Source organism: Oncorhynchus mykiss, chromosome 23 (assembly GCF_057628025.1).
Source record: "Oncorhynchus mykiss isolate SJ-2025 chromosome 23, ASM5762802v1, whole genome shotgun sequence".
NCBI lineage: Eukaryota > Metazoa > Chordata > Actinopteri > Salmoniformes > Salmonidae > Oncorhynchus > Oncorhynchus mykiss.
In genome coordinates this window covers 7,284,631-7,303,666 of record NC_143044.1, presented here as the reverse complement: position 1 = coordinate 7,303,666, position 19,036 = coordinate 7,284,631, and the positions used below count along the sequence as shown (strand labels likewise).

General features: G+C 42.4%; 1 protein-coding gene across 8 annotated transcripts in view; it reads left to right on the top strand.

Annotated features, from left to right (window-relative positions):
* LOC110502345 (EMAP like 4) overlaps positions 1 to 19,036 on the top strand; it is an 83,862-nt gene that overhangs the window by 16,381 nt on the left and 48,445 nt on the right. For 2 of the 8 annotated variants that reach the window (XM_021580290.3, XM_021580289.3), the window contains exon 1: positions 15,145 to 15,763. The exons of 4 other annotated variants lie outside the window; for them this stretch is intronic. In XM_021580290.3, the coding sequence (XP_021435965.3) occupies positions 15,685 to 15,763 (79 nt within the window). In that variant the 5' untranslated portion in view covers positions 15,145 to 15,684. Of the gene's footprint in view, positions 1 to 15,144; positions 15,764 to 19,036 lie in introns of those variants that run through there. 2 more of the 8 variants (XM_021580294.3, XM_021580293.3) reach the window with 1 other exon arrangement.

Here is a 19,036-nt window from a genome sequence, read left to right as displayed (position 1 = left end):
TCAACCACTCCACAAATGTCTTGTTAACAAACTATAGTTTTGGCAAGTCAGCTAGGGCATCTACTTTGTGCATGACACAAGTAATGTTTCAAACAATTGTTTGCAGACAGATTATTTCACTTATAATTCACTGTATCACAATTCCAGTGGGTCAGAAGTTTACATACACTAAGTTGACTGTGCCTTTAAACAGCTTGGAAAATTCCAGAAAATGATGTCATGGCTTTAGAAGCTTCTGATAGGCTAATTTACATAATTTGAGTCAATTGGAGGTGTACCTGTGGATGTATTTCAAGGCCTCCATTCAAACTCAGTGCCTCTTTGCTTGACATCATGAGAAAATCAAAATAAATCAGTCAAGACCTCAGAAAAACAATTGTAGACCTCCACATGTCTGGTTCATCCTTGGGTGCAATTTCCAAATGCCTGAAGGTACCACGTTCATCTGTACAGACAATAGTACGCAAGTATAAACATCATGGGTCCACGCAGCTGTCATACTGCTCAGGAAGGAGACGCGTTCTGTCTCCTAGAGATGAACGTACTTTGGTGTGAAAAGTGCAAATCAATCCCAGAACAGCAGCAAAGGACCTTGTGAAGATGCTGGAGAAAACAGGTACAAAAGTATCTATATCCACAGTAAAACAAGTCCTATATTGACATAATCTGAAAGGCCACTCCGCAAGGAAGAAGCCACTGCTCTAAAACTGGCATAAAAAAACCCAGACTATGGTTTGCAACTGCACATGGGGACAAAGATCGTACTTTTTTGGTGAAATGTCCTCTGATCTGATGAAACAAAATTAGAACTGTTTCGCTATAATGACCATCGTTATGTTTGGAGGAAAAAGGGGCAGGCTTGCAAGCCGAAGAACACCATCCCAACTGTGAAGCATGGGGGTGGCAGCATCATGTTGTGGGGGTGCTTTGCTGCAGGAGGGACTGGTGCACTTCACAAAATAGATGGCATCATGAGGGAGCTTGATCGCAAATGGGTCTCCCAAATGGACTATGACCCCAGGCATACTTCCAAAGTTGTGGCACAATGGCTTAAGGACAACAAAGTCAAGGTATTGGAGTGGCCATCACAAGGCCCTGACCTCAATCCCATAGAAAATGTGTGGGCAGAACTGAAAAGGCATGTGCGAGCAAGGAGGCCTACAAACCTGACTCAGTTATACCAGCTTTGTCAATTGGAATGAGACAAATCACAATGTATTGTGGGAAGCTTGTGGAAGTCTACCAAAAACATTTTGACCGATGTTAAACAATTTAAAGGGAATGCTACCAAATACTAATTGAGTGTATGCAAACTTCTGACCCACTGGGAATGTGATGAAAGAAATAAAAGCTGAAATAAATCACTCTACTATTTTTCTGACATTTCACATTCTTAAAATAAAGTGATGATCCTAACTGATCTAAAACAGGGAATGTTTACTCGGATTAAATGTCAGGAATTGTGAAACATTTAAACTCTGTCTAAAGTGTATGTAAATTTCCGACTTCAACTGTATGTGTATGTGTGGATTGGAAATGATGCAGACAATTACATTGATAGAAGCCACAAACTATATGCAATTTTAAAACTGATCTACCCCCCAGAACTTTAATACATTTTTTTTATTGCCATTTTTGTCATCTGTGTGTACTATCCCTTTAATATTGACTGGGAGGGATTCTTGCAAAACAAATAACCTACTAATAGGAACAGCACTATCTACTGGTAAGATTTTGGTAATATCAGGATGTAGAATTGGACATAAAACCAAACAACTTTAATGGCTCATTTCTCTGTACTGGGTAAAATACAACACCAAACCACCACTGAGAATACATCACAGCTCCATACTACTTGTCAGACATAGAGAACTGATACTGTATACTGGTTGTTTGGGTGGGTTTGGTCAGGTGTGTGGCTTTTAACCATTTATTTGGATTCCTCGTGTTAAGTTGGGTCCAAATTGGATGTTTGGTACTATTTTTATTGTATATTATTTTTGCTTAAATTCTCATGATGTTGCAGGAATGCTAATCTTATCTGTTACTAACTATATCAATGATTTCAGAACAGTCTGAGATGATGGGTTTCATGGCTTGCTGAAATTACATGGAACCACCCGTCAGTAATACTGTGTAACCAAACAAAGCAGGGCACTCCTAAATGCCGTTTGTCCAGGATTTGACAACACTTTATGGACCAGAGAGCATTCTGGCACCACGCGGTGGCCTGGTGAGTGACTGATGGTTATAGCATGATTAACAGTGTGTGATGTAAGGTATACTACATGGCCAAAATTAGTGGATTCGGATATTTAAGCCATATCCGTTGCTGACAGGTGTGTAAAATCGAGCTCACAGCCATGCAATCTCCAGTAGATTGGCCCGTACTGAAGAGCCACCTTTCCAACGAGTCAGTTCGCCAAATTTCTGCCCTGCTAAAGCTGCCCCGGTTTATTGTAAGTTATTTTATTGTGAAGTGGAACTGTCTAGGAGCAACAACGGCTAAACCACAACATGGTAGGCCATACAAGCTCACAGAATGTGACTGCTGAGTGCTGAAGCGTGTTAAAATCGTCTGTTCTCAGTTGCAATACTCACTACCCAGTTCCAAACTGCCTCTGGAAGCAACGTCAGCACAAGAACTGTCAGTTGGGAGTTTCACGAAATGGGTTTCCATGGCCTGAGCAGCTGCACACAAGCTCAACATCACCATGCGCAATGCCAATTGTTGGCTGGGGTGGTGTAAAGTTCGCCGCCATTGGACTCTGGACCACGAATCACGCTTCACCTTCTGGCAGTCCGACGGACGAATCTGGGTTTGGCGGATGCCGGTAGAACGCTACCTGCCCCAATGCATAGTGCCAACTGTAAAGTTTGGTGTAGGGTGAATAATGGTCTGGGGGTGTTTTTTTTTTTTAATGGTTCGGGCTTGGCCCCTTACTTCCCGTGAAGGGAAATCTTAACGCTACAGCATACATAGACTTTCTAGAGGATTCTGTGCTTCCAACTTTGTGGCAACAGTTTTTGGGGAAGGTATTTGTGTGCCTGTATTTGTGTGTGAGGGGGAGGGGGGAGGGGGGGGGGTGTGTTGATGTGTTTGTTCATTACCATGAAAAATATATATATATATATATATATATATATATATATATATATATATATATATATATATATATATATATATATATATATATATATATATATATACTGCATTAATTCATGTTTGTTAGTAGGGCTATAATGCATGAATTGGTATGAGTGTGTAAATATTCCTCCATGTGTATATTCATTAGATATGTTTGATTTTCAGTATGTAGGTCTGTGTTGCAATGTGCCCCAGTATTATGTTGCCTGTCCTGTCTCTGTGACTGCTCTGTGCTGCAGACACTTATTTTTAGCTGTTTGTCACCTACAAATCATGAATGTGCTGCGTAGTGCATTTCCCTCTACTGCCTAGCCCCCACTCTGCTCCTGACCAGCTAACCTTTACTGTTACTGCCTCCTGCCTCCTGTCTACTCACCACCACACCTCCCCCTCACAGCTCTGCAAACACTGGAGCTTCCTAGCTGACCACCCTTGTTGTGTACAGCCTATGTCCAAATACACTGAGTTTCCATAATTTTAGGGGATACCTCAACCATGTCTGTGACTATAACACTAAGTGGATATACAGTCGTCTCAGTCTACTAGATACAGGGCCACAGTACACCACTAGTACAACTGATTGTGCTGTGTTAGAACCCCATGTGGCGGTGCCCTGCGGTAGAGTGGTGCCGAGTGATGACCTCATTCTGTCCCGCGGTGATGACCCGGTTCTGTCTTCCTGCTCAGTGCAGTGATGCTGAATCAGAATGGGGAATATTTCAGAGACCGAGAGAGGAGGGGGAGTCCTGTGCTGCAGTCAGTCCAACTTTCCTCTTGTACTTTTCCATGGCAACTGGAAGACGGACGAGAGGTATTTACATTATGACCAGGTGACCAGTGTGGAGGAAGGGGGAGGTGTGTGTGTGTGTGTCCTTGTCACCCATCCAATCACAGTGGAGTTTTTTTTTGGCCTAGCCCTGCAGAGTGCAGATGGTGGAGTGTCTGCTTGGTTGGCAGATAGAGGGGGTGCTGTCTGACTGACAGCTTGTCTCAACATATTGTGTTGAGATACAAGGTACTAAAGTTAATGGTAGAGAGCTGATTTTGAGGGCTCCAGTCTACCTCATTCTTAGCATTCTGATCTCATTGTCCCATGAAGTGGGCCAATAAACTTTGATTTAGATTTGAAGTGACCTTGAACTGATATAACCCATGCTAAAGTGCTAAAGTGAATAAATAGATTTTAGAGTACAGTCTGGTATTATATCAAATCCTTGCAGCGGTGAGTCTGCTTTAACATTTCAAATAAATACGACAGCTTGGATCTTGAAAAAATACAACGCCTGTGCCCTGGTCTCTGTTCGACCAAAATATAGTGACACAGCGGGGTTGTGGCCATAGGCAAGGTGAAATAGCTTTTTTACATTACGTTTAAATTATGTTTTGACGCTTTTTGCAGATATTCTTTAAAAAAAAAAAAGTTTTTTAGTTATGGAGGTTGGTCTGAGCACTCACAAACAACTCTTTAGGCTAGGGGGGAGAGAGCTCTTTCTCTCTGGTCGTCGGCAGTTTTTTTCTGCTGTACGGTGGTCCGTGCAACCTCAACCACCCCTCTCCCTCCTTCCTTCCCTCCCTCCCCCAGTTCCCAAGGTCCATGCTGCTTTTCCTGGAATTGGAGGCAAGCAGGAACACACAGCTTCCAGATTCCTGCTTCTCTCTTCCGTTCTCTGCCCAGGTTTTGAGGGTAATTGTTATTTTGCTCCTTTTTGGTTTAAAAAAAAAAAAAAAAATGTATTACTTGGGTCGGAAAGGCACAAAGGACCAAGATACCGTCAGTTAAACTAGGTGAAAAGGCTGGTGTCTGCGTGCTGCAGTCAGTCAGACTGACAAGTGTCGGCTTGTCAGTGTGTCAGTTAGTGACGTTTCGGTCGTACCACAGCCCCGGATCCAGGCTCCTGCTGCTTTAAGAAGGCTGTAATACAGGGCCCTCCAGAAACACACACAAATAAACCCCTGCAAGCACATCCACACACACAACAATTTGTACACACACACACACACACACACACACACAATGTCTTACTTCCTCACACACACCTGCTCTTGTACGGTTGTGCATATATTAATGCATACTGACGCACAGACCGAGCATGTGAGTGTGTGTGTCAGCAATTTGCAGGGTGGTCTAAAACTATACTGTGACTGAAATAAGGCTCCGATTCAGAACAGAACCGGTATAGGAATGGATTACACACAGTTTACATTTAAACATTTTATTTCTGCTTACTACGATTACATTGCGGTGTCTTTGATTTACTGATATACTCTCTCTGTTAGTGTGTGTGTGTGTGTGTGTGCGCGTGCGCGTCCAATCGTGTGTGTGGAATTGTGCCATGTCATGAATTGCAGGCACTGGTTGCGTGTGTGTGTGTGTGTGCGTGTGTGTGTGTGCACATGCGTGTTTGTGTAGTAGGCTTATGTATATAGGGTACACCGTTTTTGGGGGGAAATAGCCACATTTATTGGAAGTTTTTCAGTACATTTTAATATTTGTAGCTACTTTTTAAAATAAATACCTGCAGTCAACTGGTGGCATCGTATTTATACTGTTTATCATAGAAAGAATGTAGACCGCTACATTTCGTCATGTTTTTCTTAAAGTTAATCTTGCATTTTATCGCAGCAAAGTTGGCTGGCTACACCGAGGAAAAGTAGCTACACCTGTCTGCCGATAGAATGCCTGTTCGTGAATTCTCGTGGACAAATGCAACTGAAGCACAAAATGAGTCTGATGCCAAGCAGATATTTCAGTAAGAAGTATTTTCCGTCTGCATTTACAAAACACAGCAAGTTATTTGCTTGCTTTCAGAATTCTGAGTTAACCTTACCCCAAAGTTTAGCTTGCTAGTTAATCAAAGTAAGTGGCTGAATTAATCAAGTGCCGGGGCATCATATTGTGTCAGCTTTCTGCCGTGTTTGAGAAGTCAAAGACCGTTGCGTGAGTTATTTATACAGCTGCCACTATCCTGATATCCTTGCGGTTATTTTTTTTTCCTTCTCTGTTCCCGGCCCGTCTTCTCCGAGCAGAGCACTTCGACTGTGTGTGTAATTTACAATGCTATGCTTGCTTTAGTTGTCTGTCATTGTGAGGCGCTCTGGGAGACCGACAGACACGTGTAACGGGCCTCCTAAGAACATGTCTCAGTTTGTCCAACACATCCCTCTATGGTTACCGAAACCCATTCCCCCTCTCTTCCCACTCCTCCTCTTCCCTTCAACCTTCCTTCCAGATCCTCATGCAGGCATTCCCCAATCGAAGGGTGCCACCTCTAACCTCTGACACGTTACTTTCCCTAGGGAACCGTCATGTATCCGCCCCCAGACTCCCCCGGTCTGTCTCATAAGCCCTTCATATCACTCTCTCTTTTGTTCTCCCTCACTGTCTAGTATGCAATTTCCACTTCATTTCAGTGCTGTATAGTTACTGTCTCTGAAACATGCACGTGTGTATGCAAATGTGCTGCTGACAAATAGAAACGGGTTCACTCTCACACACACATGGTAGTATACAGGTCCTTATCCATGGGGTAGTGGAGAAAACGTTAGTGTCGTGACTCCAGGCCAGGGCCTTCCTTCTTTGGGCTAGAGTGTTTTACTGGAAAGGGCGCCATGACACTTCATTGAACCAAGGCCCTGTGCTCTGGCCTCGTAGCTTATAATGCAGTGTGGGTGTGAGATGGTGAAACTGGCACCACTAGGGCTGTGGTGGTCACACAATTCCGTCAGCTGGTTATTGTCAAGCAAATAACTGTCGGTCTCACGGTATTTGAAGTTTAAATAACGTAAACACATTTCGGGTCTCCTGGCTTCCACACACAGCCTACAAGCCATTTTAAAAAGTAAGAAATCCATGTAATTTAGCCAACACCTTCACAATAAATCCATTATTGAATATAGACGAGTCTTAAGAAGCATGATATGAAGAAAATGTATTCTGTCAGAAGACCAGAATAGCATACTGAGTTGTCCTGTGGGCTACACTAGTTCATTTAGCAGACAATATTTGCTTACAATTCCTTGGCATTATTTTATAGTATGAAGAATACAATTGAATAAACTATAAATATTTTCTCCAAACGATGTGAGGGAGTGCGCACATGCTGCTATTCAGTGTTTAGGGGTTAACAAAGAAATAGGTACTCCTATGTGCTTAATTTAGTTATTAATGTAACTTTAGTTGTTCTACAAAAGTTGGGCTATATGTTTTGATTTTTAATACATTGTAAGGCTGAATGATGAGACTAATGATGATTTGAAAAAGGTTGCTTGAAAGGCATGAGCTCTGCTTTGTTTTTTTTTGCTCAGGCTGTACGCACTCCAATAGTCTCTCATTCCCAATTTGACAAGCACTTGATAATGCCTCCATTTTAAGGCGGCATCCCCTTTGTGGTTGTCATGCACCCTAAAAAAAATCCATACCTTTTTGTGGCCCGGAGTGCTGTGTTGTGCCCTTCTCCCTGAATGTGCTGCACAATCCGAAGCGCCTCTCACATGGCTCTGTCATGTGATCAGGTCTTTCTCACAGGCTACAAGTGAAGACAGACACATTGGGGACGTAACTGTGCATGTCCTTTCCCAATTCCGAGGTGCATATTGAAGATACTGGAAGAACTGTCCACATTTATTTTTCGTCAGCCAACAAGATGAGTAGGCCTAATGAACAGCAAAAGCATTAGCCTATGTTTATCCCACGCAACGTGTGGAATGGCTGTCATAATATTTAAAAAAGTGATATTTTGAAAGCCCAAGCCCATACTTTTTTTGTAGCCAATTTAGATTTTTTTTTTTTGGAGGGGTTTACATGTACATAATCTATTTCATATTATACGATTATAAAACCTACCCGTAGATTGCCAATCAAAATAAGAAAAAACCTGCAAGAAGTACATAGTTGAATATATAATACATTCTATCAATATGTCTCCATGAAACCCCCCAACATCTTTTGAAACAGCACAAGCCCATGTTTTTTTTAAATCCACATTTAATCTCTTTCCTACCCTCACTCCGCTTTGTTAGGGAGCAGGCGTAGGGTCTTACTCTCAATGTATCTACATTGATCTACACTGTCATCTGTGTATATTTTCAGCAAACATTTGTATTTACATAAGATTCAACAATTGAGACATAAACTGAATAAGTTCAAAAGGAACAGTCAGTATCTGTGGCCACCAGCTGCATTTAAGTACTGCAGTGCATCTCCTCATGGACTGCACCAGATTTGCCAGTTCTTGCTGTGAGATGTTATCCCACTCTTCCACCAAGGCACCTGCAAGTTTCCGGACATTTCTGGGGGGAATGGCCCTAGCCCTCACCCTCCGATCCAACAGGTCCCAGACGTGCTCAATGGGATTCAGATCCGGGATCTTTACTGGCCATGGCAGAACAATGACATTCCTGTCTTGCAGGAAATCATGCACTGGTCCAGCGACGGTGTTTTTGTGCCTGTTGTTGCCGGTGATGTCTGGTGAGGACCTGCCTTACAACAGGCCTACAAGCCCTCAGTCTAGCCTCTCTGCCTATTGCAGACAGTCTGACCACTGATGAAGGGATTGTGCGTTCCTGGTGTAACTCGGGCAGTTGTTGATTCCATCCTGTACCTGTCCAGCATGTGCGATGTTCGGATGTACCGATCCTGTGCAGGTCTTGTTACATATGGTCTGCCACTGCGAGGACGATCAGCTGTCCGTCCTGTCTCCCTGTAGCGCTGACTTAGGTGTCTCACAGTACACAGACATTGCAATTTATTGCCCTGGCCACATCTGCAGTCCTTGTGCTTCCTTGCAGCATGCCTAAGGCACGTTCATGCAGATGAGCAGGGACTCTGGGCAACTTTCCTTTGGTGTTTTTCAGAGTCTGTAGAAAGGCCTCTTTAGTGTCCTAAGTTTTTAGAACTGTAACCTTAATTGCTTAACTACCGTTCCACATGTGCATGTTCATTAATTGTTTATGGTTCATTGAACAAGCATGGGAAATGGTGTTTAAATCCTTTACAATGAAGATCTGTGAAGTTATTTGGATTTTGATGAATTATCTTTGAAAGACAGGGTCCTGAAAAGGGACGTTTCTTTTTTTGCTGAGTTTATATTTTCAAAAGCATGCGAGTCTCGCTCGTGTTTATATTTCATAACCTCTGCAGGCTTTTAGGGTTGCCTATACGCGATCGAGCAAAATAGTAGCCCTACACTTGATTAAGGCTACATTATTGCATGCTAAATGTTTCTTATCAGTGGTAGATGCGCGAACAAATAGATGAGCTATAGGCCTAACACCCACTTATGTTCCCAGCGAGAGACCAATTAACCAAATATACGTAGATTCCGTGAAACAAAATCACATTGGTTGATCAAATCAAATGTATTTATAAGAGTTCTTAATGTTTTGTACACTCGGTGCATATCTATATTTCATAATGTTGTTGTTCAATCGGAGGATATTGCCCTTCGTACATCAGCTGATATCTCAAAGTGCTGTACAGAAACCCAGCCTAAAACCCCAAACAGCAAGCAATGCAGGTGTTGAAGCACGTTGATCAGACAAGTAAGTCACAGGCTTTTGATCAAGAGGAGACCTATCCGACTGAGTAAAGAGCAAAGTAATCCACTTGCTAACCCCTTACACTCATGGGAATTGGCCTATGGATGGGACTACATTGAAATGATGCTTACAGAAGAAATATGGAATGTATAACCATGGTAGCAGTTAAGTTTGGGGATTATGAGAAAATGATTAGACCAATGGTGAGGACACAGCAGTTCACGAGACTGAATCCAACCATTGTACTGTTGATTTTATGTGTATTTGACGTTTACTGTACTTATCGCCCACATTTGTTGATAATGAAATCTGAAAATACTCTGGATACGTTCCGTAATATGATAAGAATATTTTTGAGCTCTCCTAGCTGTGCTGTTGAGGAACTAGAGAAAGTACACTTGTAGTTGTTTGATTCGGACCACTGAGCTCTGACGTCATGTATAGAATCTTGCTGTAAAGCCACTTGCGTTCCAATTTAGGTACGTTTCAATGTCCAAATCTGCCATTTTCAACCCATATACGGGTACGAGTGTAGTAAAGGGCTACGCTACATAACACGCTGTCAAAATGTTTTGATCAGTACTAATAAATGAGCCAACTAGACAAGATGATCATGAGCAGCACTCACCTCAACTAAGCTGACCTTTCCCCCCGGTCTAATTGTAGCCTATATCCAATTGAAGATTCATTGGAAGAAAAAAAATTCTGACATTGATTGATTTATCAAGACTGAAAGCAGTGTGATGACACTGTCCCTAATCAAAACGGTGCTGAAATGATCATCTAGTTCAGGGGTTCCCAAACTTTTTCATTCAGGCCCTTTTTCCAGCATTGTGAACACACCCCTCTTGTTGGTGGAAAGAAAATTGTGCAGATTATTTCCTGCAATTTTTCATGGGTTTCAGAGATAATTTAGCTTTTTTTAAATATTTTTTTTAAAGATAATTGACTTGCAATTCTGTACACTTTTCCATGTCTAACAGTCAAACGTTTGGACACCTACTTATTCAAGGATTTTTCTTTATTTTTTTTTACTATTTTCTACATTGTAGAATAATAGTGAAGACAAACTATGATTAAAAAAAATAACTGCATAATGGTAATAATTTATTTGAATGGTTAATCTGTAGTCTTGATAAACTGGGTAAATTAAGATGTAGCGTAGGCCTATTTACAATACAGTTGAACGCAATCCTCAGGAGTTATTGAGTGTGCGCTTGTTTTGGCTGATTTCATGGGGATTTCTGTTGCCCTTCCATCTGTTTTGGAAATTATTTTATGGTACTGATCAACATTTTGCAAAGAAGAAGCAATATCTTCTTTTATAAAAAAGTGTGTGCTGTCTCTTTAAGACCCAGGATGTCATTCACACACAGTCAGTTCCAGTCTCATGCAAAGTTGGTCTTGACTGGGAGAGATGTGACGCAGGGGGAGACTAAGTGAATGAATAAGGTTTTCGGTGACAATCCGCTTTGAAATCAGCCAGTTTTGTGTTATGGTTTGCGTATTATCATAAACGAGGTACTAAGGTAGTGAATTTATGTTTGCTTCAGCTGTAAGCTAGCGAGGAAAGTTGACCTATAAAGCTGGAAGTTACCGGTAACTTCTTGTGTTCTAACCTGTAATAGATATTGTTTTGTTTTGTGAACAGTACATTTTCAACATTTCTACAGGCCGCGTAGCATTATTCAAGTGTGCTCTGCTATCCTGCCACCTTTACACTTTCCTGTCAGCTCTATTTTGGTGACTTTACTGCAGTTCCTCTCCACATTTAGGTTTGATCTTCCTTCAGATGGCAGTAAAAGCTTGAGTTAACGCCAGACGTTTTAAGTAGAGAGCAGGAGCAATGATATACAGCACATTTTCAGCAAATTGTTTTGGAAAAGTATTTTGGGAATGATTGCAAACATGGTCACAACTTCTCGTCTAGCTACCAAAGCATGCTGGGAGTTGTTGTGTCACATGTCTGAGGGGCCATGACCTGACTTGACTGTGCTTAGGTATGAGATAAACCGTCCCTTCCCGAGAACTCTGTGTGCTGGCTTTTGACCTCACAACAGTTGACCTGTCTGTCACTTACACGGAACCCAAACCGGCTGCACACGTGCACCATCGTGCGCAATCGTGCATAAATGTATTTTGTCCCCCTACACCAAACGCAATCACGACACGCAGGTTAAAATATCAAAACAAACTCTGAACCAATGACATTAATTTGGGGACAGGTTGAAAAGCATTAAACATGTATGGTAATTTAGCTCGTTAGCTTGCACTTACTAGCTAATTTGTCCTATTTAGCTAGATTGCTGTTACAAGCTAATTTGTCCTGAAATATAAACATTGAGTTGTTATTTTACCTGAATACACAAGGTCTTCTACTCCGACAATTAATCCACACATAAAACGGCCAACCGAATCATTTCTAGTCATCTCTCCTCCTTCCAGGCTTTTTCATCTTTGAACTTATATGGTGATTGACATCTACACTTTTACCACAACAACCGGCAAAACATTTTGTCTTTCAATCACCCACGTGGGTATAACCAATGAGGAGATGGGAGAGGCAGGACTTTCAATGCTTTCTGCATCAGAAATAGAAAGGAGTTATATTTTAGCCCTTGGCGTCACAGACGCTCATTGGCAAGCTCGAACAGTGTGGGTGAAATAATTGAATAACATGGATTTCTACATTTATTTTGCGACACTCGCGCACGCGACCTGTCCGGTCTGGTCAGCATGTTAGGCTTGGGCGGTATACTGTTTATACTGGGGTATTTAGAAATGGCCACAGGATGGTTTTTCAATAGCATCAATACTGTTCAAACGATTTATTTTCAAGTTTTTCAAATACATTTTAATATGTGTTGCTATTGTTTTTTTTTTTTATCAGATCCAGTTCTTATTTCAACTGTCACATTATTTTACATTATTAACCTTACTTCCCCAGCACAGTTGAGCCAGTCCCGTTTCTAAATAGCACAACAAGAGAAAGTGGGAGCAGTTGAGTATAGCTGTGTAATAACAAGGGGTGCTTTTTATATTGTAAGTCAAGTGTTTTTTTTTGTTGCTTCAATAGTGATCAGGGATGTGCAACCATAGGTTTCCATCACAGAAAATAGATTAGTGCAACACATTTGGCTAGTAAAGGAATTTAAAAAAAACAATGAAATGAAACACATTTCATGGCACATTTCTAATGTTTAGGCCTATCAAAGAAAGAATGTAGCCAGCTACAGTTCCTAATGTCTTGCTTAAAGTTGGTTTTGCATTTTATTGGAGAAAAATGGCTTTTCCGTGGGAAAAAAACTAAAAATCAGTTGCAGCACTCTGCTGATAGAATGCCCAATCCTGAATTCTCATCCGAGTTTAGAAGTGCAACTGAAGCACAAAATGAGTCTGACGCTGAGCAGGAATTACAATAAGAATCATTTTAGATCTGTTTTTACGAAACGCAGCAAGATATTTGTTTTTATATTTTCTTCCTGTCTGAAAATGATGCGTTAACACGACCCCTAGTTTAACTTTATATCTAAGTTGCTGAATTAATAAGGTGATGGGGCATCATATTGTTACATTACTTCTGCGTTTGAGTAGGCAAAGCTCTTTGTAAGAGTTATTTGCACAGCTGCCAGTGCTATCTTCATTTCCTTGCGTTTTTCTCCACTCCGTTCTCTGCTCCTCCCTCCTTAGAGCAGGCAGGCTCGTTGCCCTAGCAACTCCAGACTCCACATAGAGACAGGTGCTGGAGAGCCAGTACTGCATGCGTCAAAACATTGCTAATTTGCTAAGTGCCTCTTGTTCACATTCACTTGTAAGTATAAACTCACCAAAAAATGACATTCTGTAGCTCCTACCTATATAACTTTATGAGCTGGATTGCCCGTGTTTGCAATTTATTTTATTTTCATTTGCACTTGTTAGCGTATTTAGCCTTCAGCCTCCATGCACATGTGCTATTACTTGTGCTAATTTTGTTAGCATTCTGGTAATAGATGCCCAATGGGTTTAAAAAAACATTTTCTGTTGCGCCCATTTGTGTACTAAACCGGCAATAACGTAAAGTCAAGGGTGAGAGGAGGTTATGATGGTTATGAACATCTGGATACTGCCCAACCCTACTGTCAAGTGTTAAAAGCTCATTACTTCTCTAAGAGGACAACTGCAGTGTCACAGTTGGCTATCTCACCTTTCACACCGCTGACACTGGCCCCTCCTCCTTTCACCTGTTCTATTCATCCATCTTGTGAGAGAACCCCATCCTTGTCCATACCATGAGTCATTGCAGAGCCCATTATAGAAATATATTGTGGGAATGGCTTCCCTTTTCTGTTTCTCCTTTTCCTCCAGGCTAGTCACCAGTCCCCTTTCCAGTTTTTTTTTTCTCCTTCCAACTTGTCAGAGTGCTATCTTGAAAGAATTCTCTCTTACATGTTTCTCTTTCTTTCTCGCTCACTCCCTTTTTCTCTTATCTCCCTCTTTCTGTTCTCTCTCTCCTCACTCTCCCTTTCTGGCTGTGCCCTGCGACAGTGCCCCATTCACAAACAGTGGAGAGTTAAGTGGTTCACTCTGGTTTGAAAGCCGCCATCGGCTGGGATCCGCTCTCCCTCCGAGCCTCAAATTTACAAAACCCTGCCTGTGTTGTTTTTGAATGCTGGCCCACTAAGGCACAGGGCTGAGGTTCAGTTTCAACTGTGTTCTATGTAGCTAGCAGGAGTTAGGCTATGCACACATGTGCGGTCTTAAAGACCCACATACACGTGAACATGGTAAAGAAGGTTCTTCAGAATGCCTATATATATATATATCCACACACACACACACACACACACACACACACACACACATGATGCACTCTGTTCCACCCAAACTTTGATACATTCTTAGTGAAACATAGGCAGGAACGCACTGAATGGGTTTCAATCATAGTGCTCTCTGCTTCCCACTCAGACCCCGTAGCCTGGCTGTGCTCCTGCATTCATGTGAGGAACAGTGGGTTTCATTTCGACCAGACCAGGTTTTGAAATGTTATTTTACATCATCTCAAGGAACATTCACATCATATCATTGTAATTCTAGGGTGATGTCATATCCTTTTACGTGAATAATAATGAATTTATTGAATTGCCCAGATCTAAAGGTGGCATAGTGATTAGGGTGGTACGGTTCTTGTCAGACGGTAGGTAGGTTAAGTGGGTATGATGTCGGTATAAGACTGTCAGTCCTGTAAGGTGACTGCTGTGATGGTGAGTGGTGTGTGAAAGTAGTCTGTGAGAGGATAGGTAAGCAGGGAGAGGATGAGAGGGGGAAGGGAGTAGGGGGTATAGGGACTCCTGCAAGGCTCCTGGGGGAGGGGGAATTTGACACCACTACGTGGTCTACCCTCCTCCCTGTATTTCTCCCTTGTTCTCTCTCTCCTTGCTTTCTCGATTTTCAGGAGCTGTTTTGCTGTCAGCACTCCAGAGGTTAAAAATCTGTGAGCCAACAGCAGGAGCTCGGCTTTAGCCACTCCCTGAGCCAGCCAAGGTTTTCTTTTTAAAGTCTTTATCTCCTCCTCCTCCTGCCTCACTCTCTTGCTCATTCACTCTGGGCTTTGTGTGAGCGTGCATCGGTGGCACTGTGTGTTAGCGCATGTCGGGGAGAGAGCAGACCCAGACGAGAGAGAACGAGGGGGAGACCAAAAGCATTCTCTCTGCACACAGACAACCAAGAATCATTCTGCCTGCTGTCAAGGAAGACTAGTACCGGATATAAAAAAAAGTAACAAAGGAACTAGACTCAAGAAAGCGAGAGCGAGGAAGAACTGGACTGCCTAAGACGAGGAATATTCTATCACTCACGTGTGTGTGTGTGTGTGTGTATATATATATACAGTCACACACACAGCAGACTTTTATCGGTGAAGCCAGCAAACTCACTCACACTCTCAGACAGTAAAAAAGGGAGGAAGCTGCCTGGATCTTGCCAAAGAGGTGTGTGTGTGTGTGTGCAGCGAGAGGAGAATGGAGGAGGGCTCGGTGTCTGTGGCCCCAGCATGCAACTCTACGACCACCAACGCGGTGCTGAACAACCACTGCGCCGGTAATCTACTGTTCTGTAACCGTACTACAATAGCCTTCATTGCCCTGCTTTGCTGTAGTATTGCTTTTGTTACTGTTCCCAGACAGAGTAAAATAATCAAAGCTCTGAGGTTAGTGGAGCGCGAGCTCCATGTGGAGGCTCATTGACGCGTGTGTGTGCTCTATGGGGTTTCCCCCCCAGCTACGCACTTGAGGTGGCGTTAGCTCCAGAATCTGTCTTCTGCAATACAATAGTGTCTGTGTGGTTTACCAGAAATGGCATGCATGTGGTTCTAACGTAGAATACTTTCTAAGCGTGCTTTGGTCATATCCTGTGGTGGGTCTGTAGTCAAACTATAGAAGTAGGAAAATGTGTGTGTTGTGTGTCTGTGTGTGGCCGCTCATTTACTTTTTTATCCATAGACTCGGGCCCACACAATTACCCCTGCACTCTTTTTAATGTCTGTGTGTGGGTCGTTATGACCTTTTTCTCCAAGCCATTCACTGTTCCTTCAGAGAGCTCACCCCATTGAGACTGCTGCTGATTGGTCTGAGGAGAGGACTGAGACAGTAAAGCTGTCTAGATGTCCGTCTTTTTATAGCAGGGAGGATTTGTATCAGCGAGAAGAGTGAGAGAGGCGGATGGATTGAGTGTATTTGTATTTATTAAGGATCCCCATTAGCAGCTACCAAGGCAGCAGCTACACTTCCTGTGGTCCAAACACATTAAGGCACTTATATCACACACAAAACAAAAGATAAACAGTACATCATATAACATTATTACACCACTACATATCTACAATACAAAATGTAAAACAACGATATTACAATGTGCGTGTGTCTGTACCCGTGTCTCTCTTCACAGTACCCGTTGTTCCAAAAGGTGTATTTTTATGTAAAAAAAATAATAATCTGAATCTACTGCTTGCATCAATTACCTGATGTGGAATAGAGTTCCATGTAGTCATGGCTCTATGTAGAACTGTGCGCCTCCCATAGTCTGTACTGGACTTGGGGATTGTGAAAAGACCTGGTGACATGTCTTGTGGGGTATGCTTGGGTGTCCGAGCTGTGTGCCAGTAGTTTAAGCGGACCGTTCGATAGGGCTGGTCGATAAATCAATATCAATAATTATCGAGGTAATTACTTCCCTCAATAAGGATATCAAAACGTTTAGATTCATTTTTGATAATGTCGATATAGAATAATTAGGTACAGCAGTCCATTTCACCTCTGTGACGACAGCAGGAACGTGAGGAGAAGTGACAATATGCACGTGGAGAGGTATACGCCCACTAAAAACCACTTAGCACCCCGAGTGATGGAGTAGCCACTATTAACCACAAAAAAAATGAGTGATGTAGAAGAAAACAGTGGTAGTGATAGCCATGGAGAAGGAGCAGCTTCCAAATAAATGATTGATAAAAAGGGTTCAACTGTTTCAGTAATTTGGAAGTGGTTTGGCTTTTTGAAGTCCGACAAAGAGCAGAGCAACGTTCGGTGTAAATTGTGCCGTAGACAGGTGGCTACAAAGTCTGGTAATACGACAAACCTTATTCAACATCTGAAGCAAAGTCACTGTTTGGAACATGCAGGAAGTTTTGAGTTTGCGCCACAGTATTGATAAACGCCCCTCAAGCACCAGCCAATCTAGGGATGTTTGCCCGAAGCAGTCAACACTGACAGCGTTTATGTCCTACAAGCAAACATCGAGAAGACAAAGACATCACAAATTCTATTATGCATTGCATTGGTAAGGACATGCTACCAAATAGCACAGTCGAAAAGGAAGGTTTCAAGAGGCTAATCGATTTTAATTGTAAGTGCTCCCTGGCTGCAAACATGAAACAATTTTCCTTCAAGTATAATTTTATGTGTAGTTCACATAATAAAAAAAGTAACCTTTATTTAACTAGGCAAGTCCGTTAAGAACAACTTATTTACAATGACAGTCTATCGGGGAACAGTGGGTTAACTGCCTTGTTCAGGGGCAGAACGACAGATTTTTACCTTGTCAGCTCGGGGATTCAATCTAGCAACCTTTCATTTACTGGCCCAACTCTCTAACCACGGTTTGTTCAGGCATTCTTGAGTTTGAAGCAGATATGCACCTTTTTAAACATTATTTGATTAATATCGTGGTAATTATCGTTATTGAATGAAAAAAATATATAGATATCGTGATAATTTATCTGCCATATTGCCCAGCCCTACCGTTCGGTGCATTCAGCTTGTCACCACTTCTTACAAGTAGTGATGAAGTCAATCCCTCCTCCACTTTGAGCTATGAGAGATTGACGTGCATATTGTTAATGTTAGCTCTCAGTGTACATTTAAGGGCCAGCCGTGCTGCCCTGTTCTCAGCCAATTGTCATTTTCCTAAATCACTCTTTGTGGCACCTGACCACACGACTGAACGGTAGTCCAGGTGCAGCAAAACTAGGGCCTGTAGGAGAGCAGAGCAGGTCTTTATTGTGGACAGACTTCTCCCCATCTTAGCTGCTGTTGTATCAACATGTTTTGACCATGACAATTTACAATCCAGGATTATTCCAAGCAGTTTAGTCACCTAAACTTGCTCAATTTCCATATTATTATTAAGTTCAGGGTTTAGTGAATGAATTGTTCCAAATAGAGTGCTTTTAGTTTTTTATATTTAGGACTAACTTATTCCTTGCCACCCTTTCTGAAACTAACTGCAGCTCTTTGTTGGACAAAGGGAACACCTATGTGAGAATGCTGTTCATCGACTACAGTTCAGCGTTCAACACTATAGTGCCCATGTAGCTCATCACTAAGCTAAGGACTCTGGGACTAAACACCTCCCTCTGCAACTGGATCCTGGAGTTCCTGACGGGCTGCCCCCAGGTGGTAAGAGTAGCCAACAATACGTCTGCCACGCTGATCCTTAACACGGGGGCCCCTCAGGGGTGTGTACTTAGTCTCCTCCTGTATTCCCTGTTCACCCACGACTGTGTGGCCAAACACGACTCCAACACCATTAAGTTTGCTGATGACGCAACAGTGGTAGGCCTGATCACCGACAATGATGAGACGGCCTATATGGAGGAGGTCAGAGACCTGGCAGTGTGGTGCCAGGACAACAACCTCTTCAATGTGAGCAAGACAAAGGAGATGATCGTGGACTACAGGAAAAGGCAGGCTGAACAGGCCCCAATTAACATAGACGGGGCTGTAGTGGAACGGGTCGAGAGTTTCAAGTTCCTTGGTGTCCACATCACCAACGAACTATCATGGTCCAAACACACCAAGACAGTCATGAAGAGGGCAC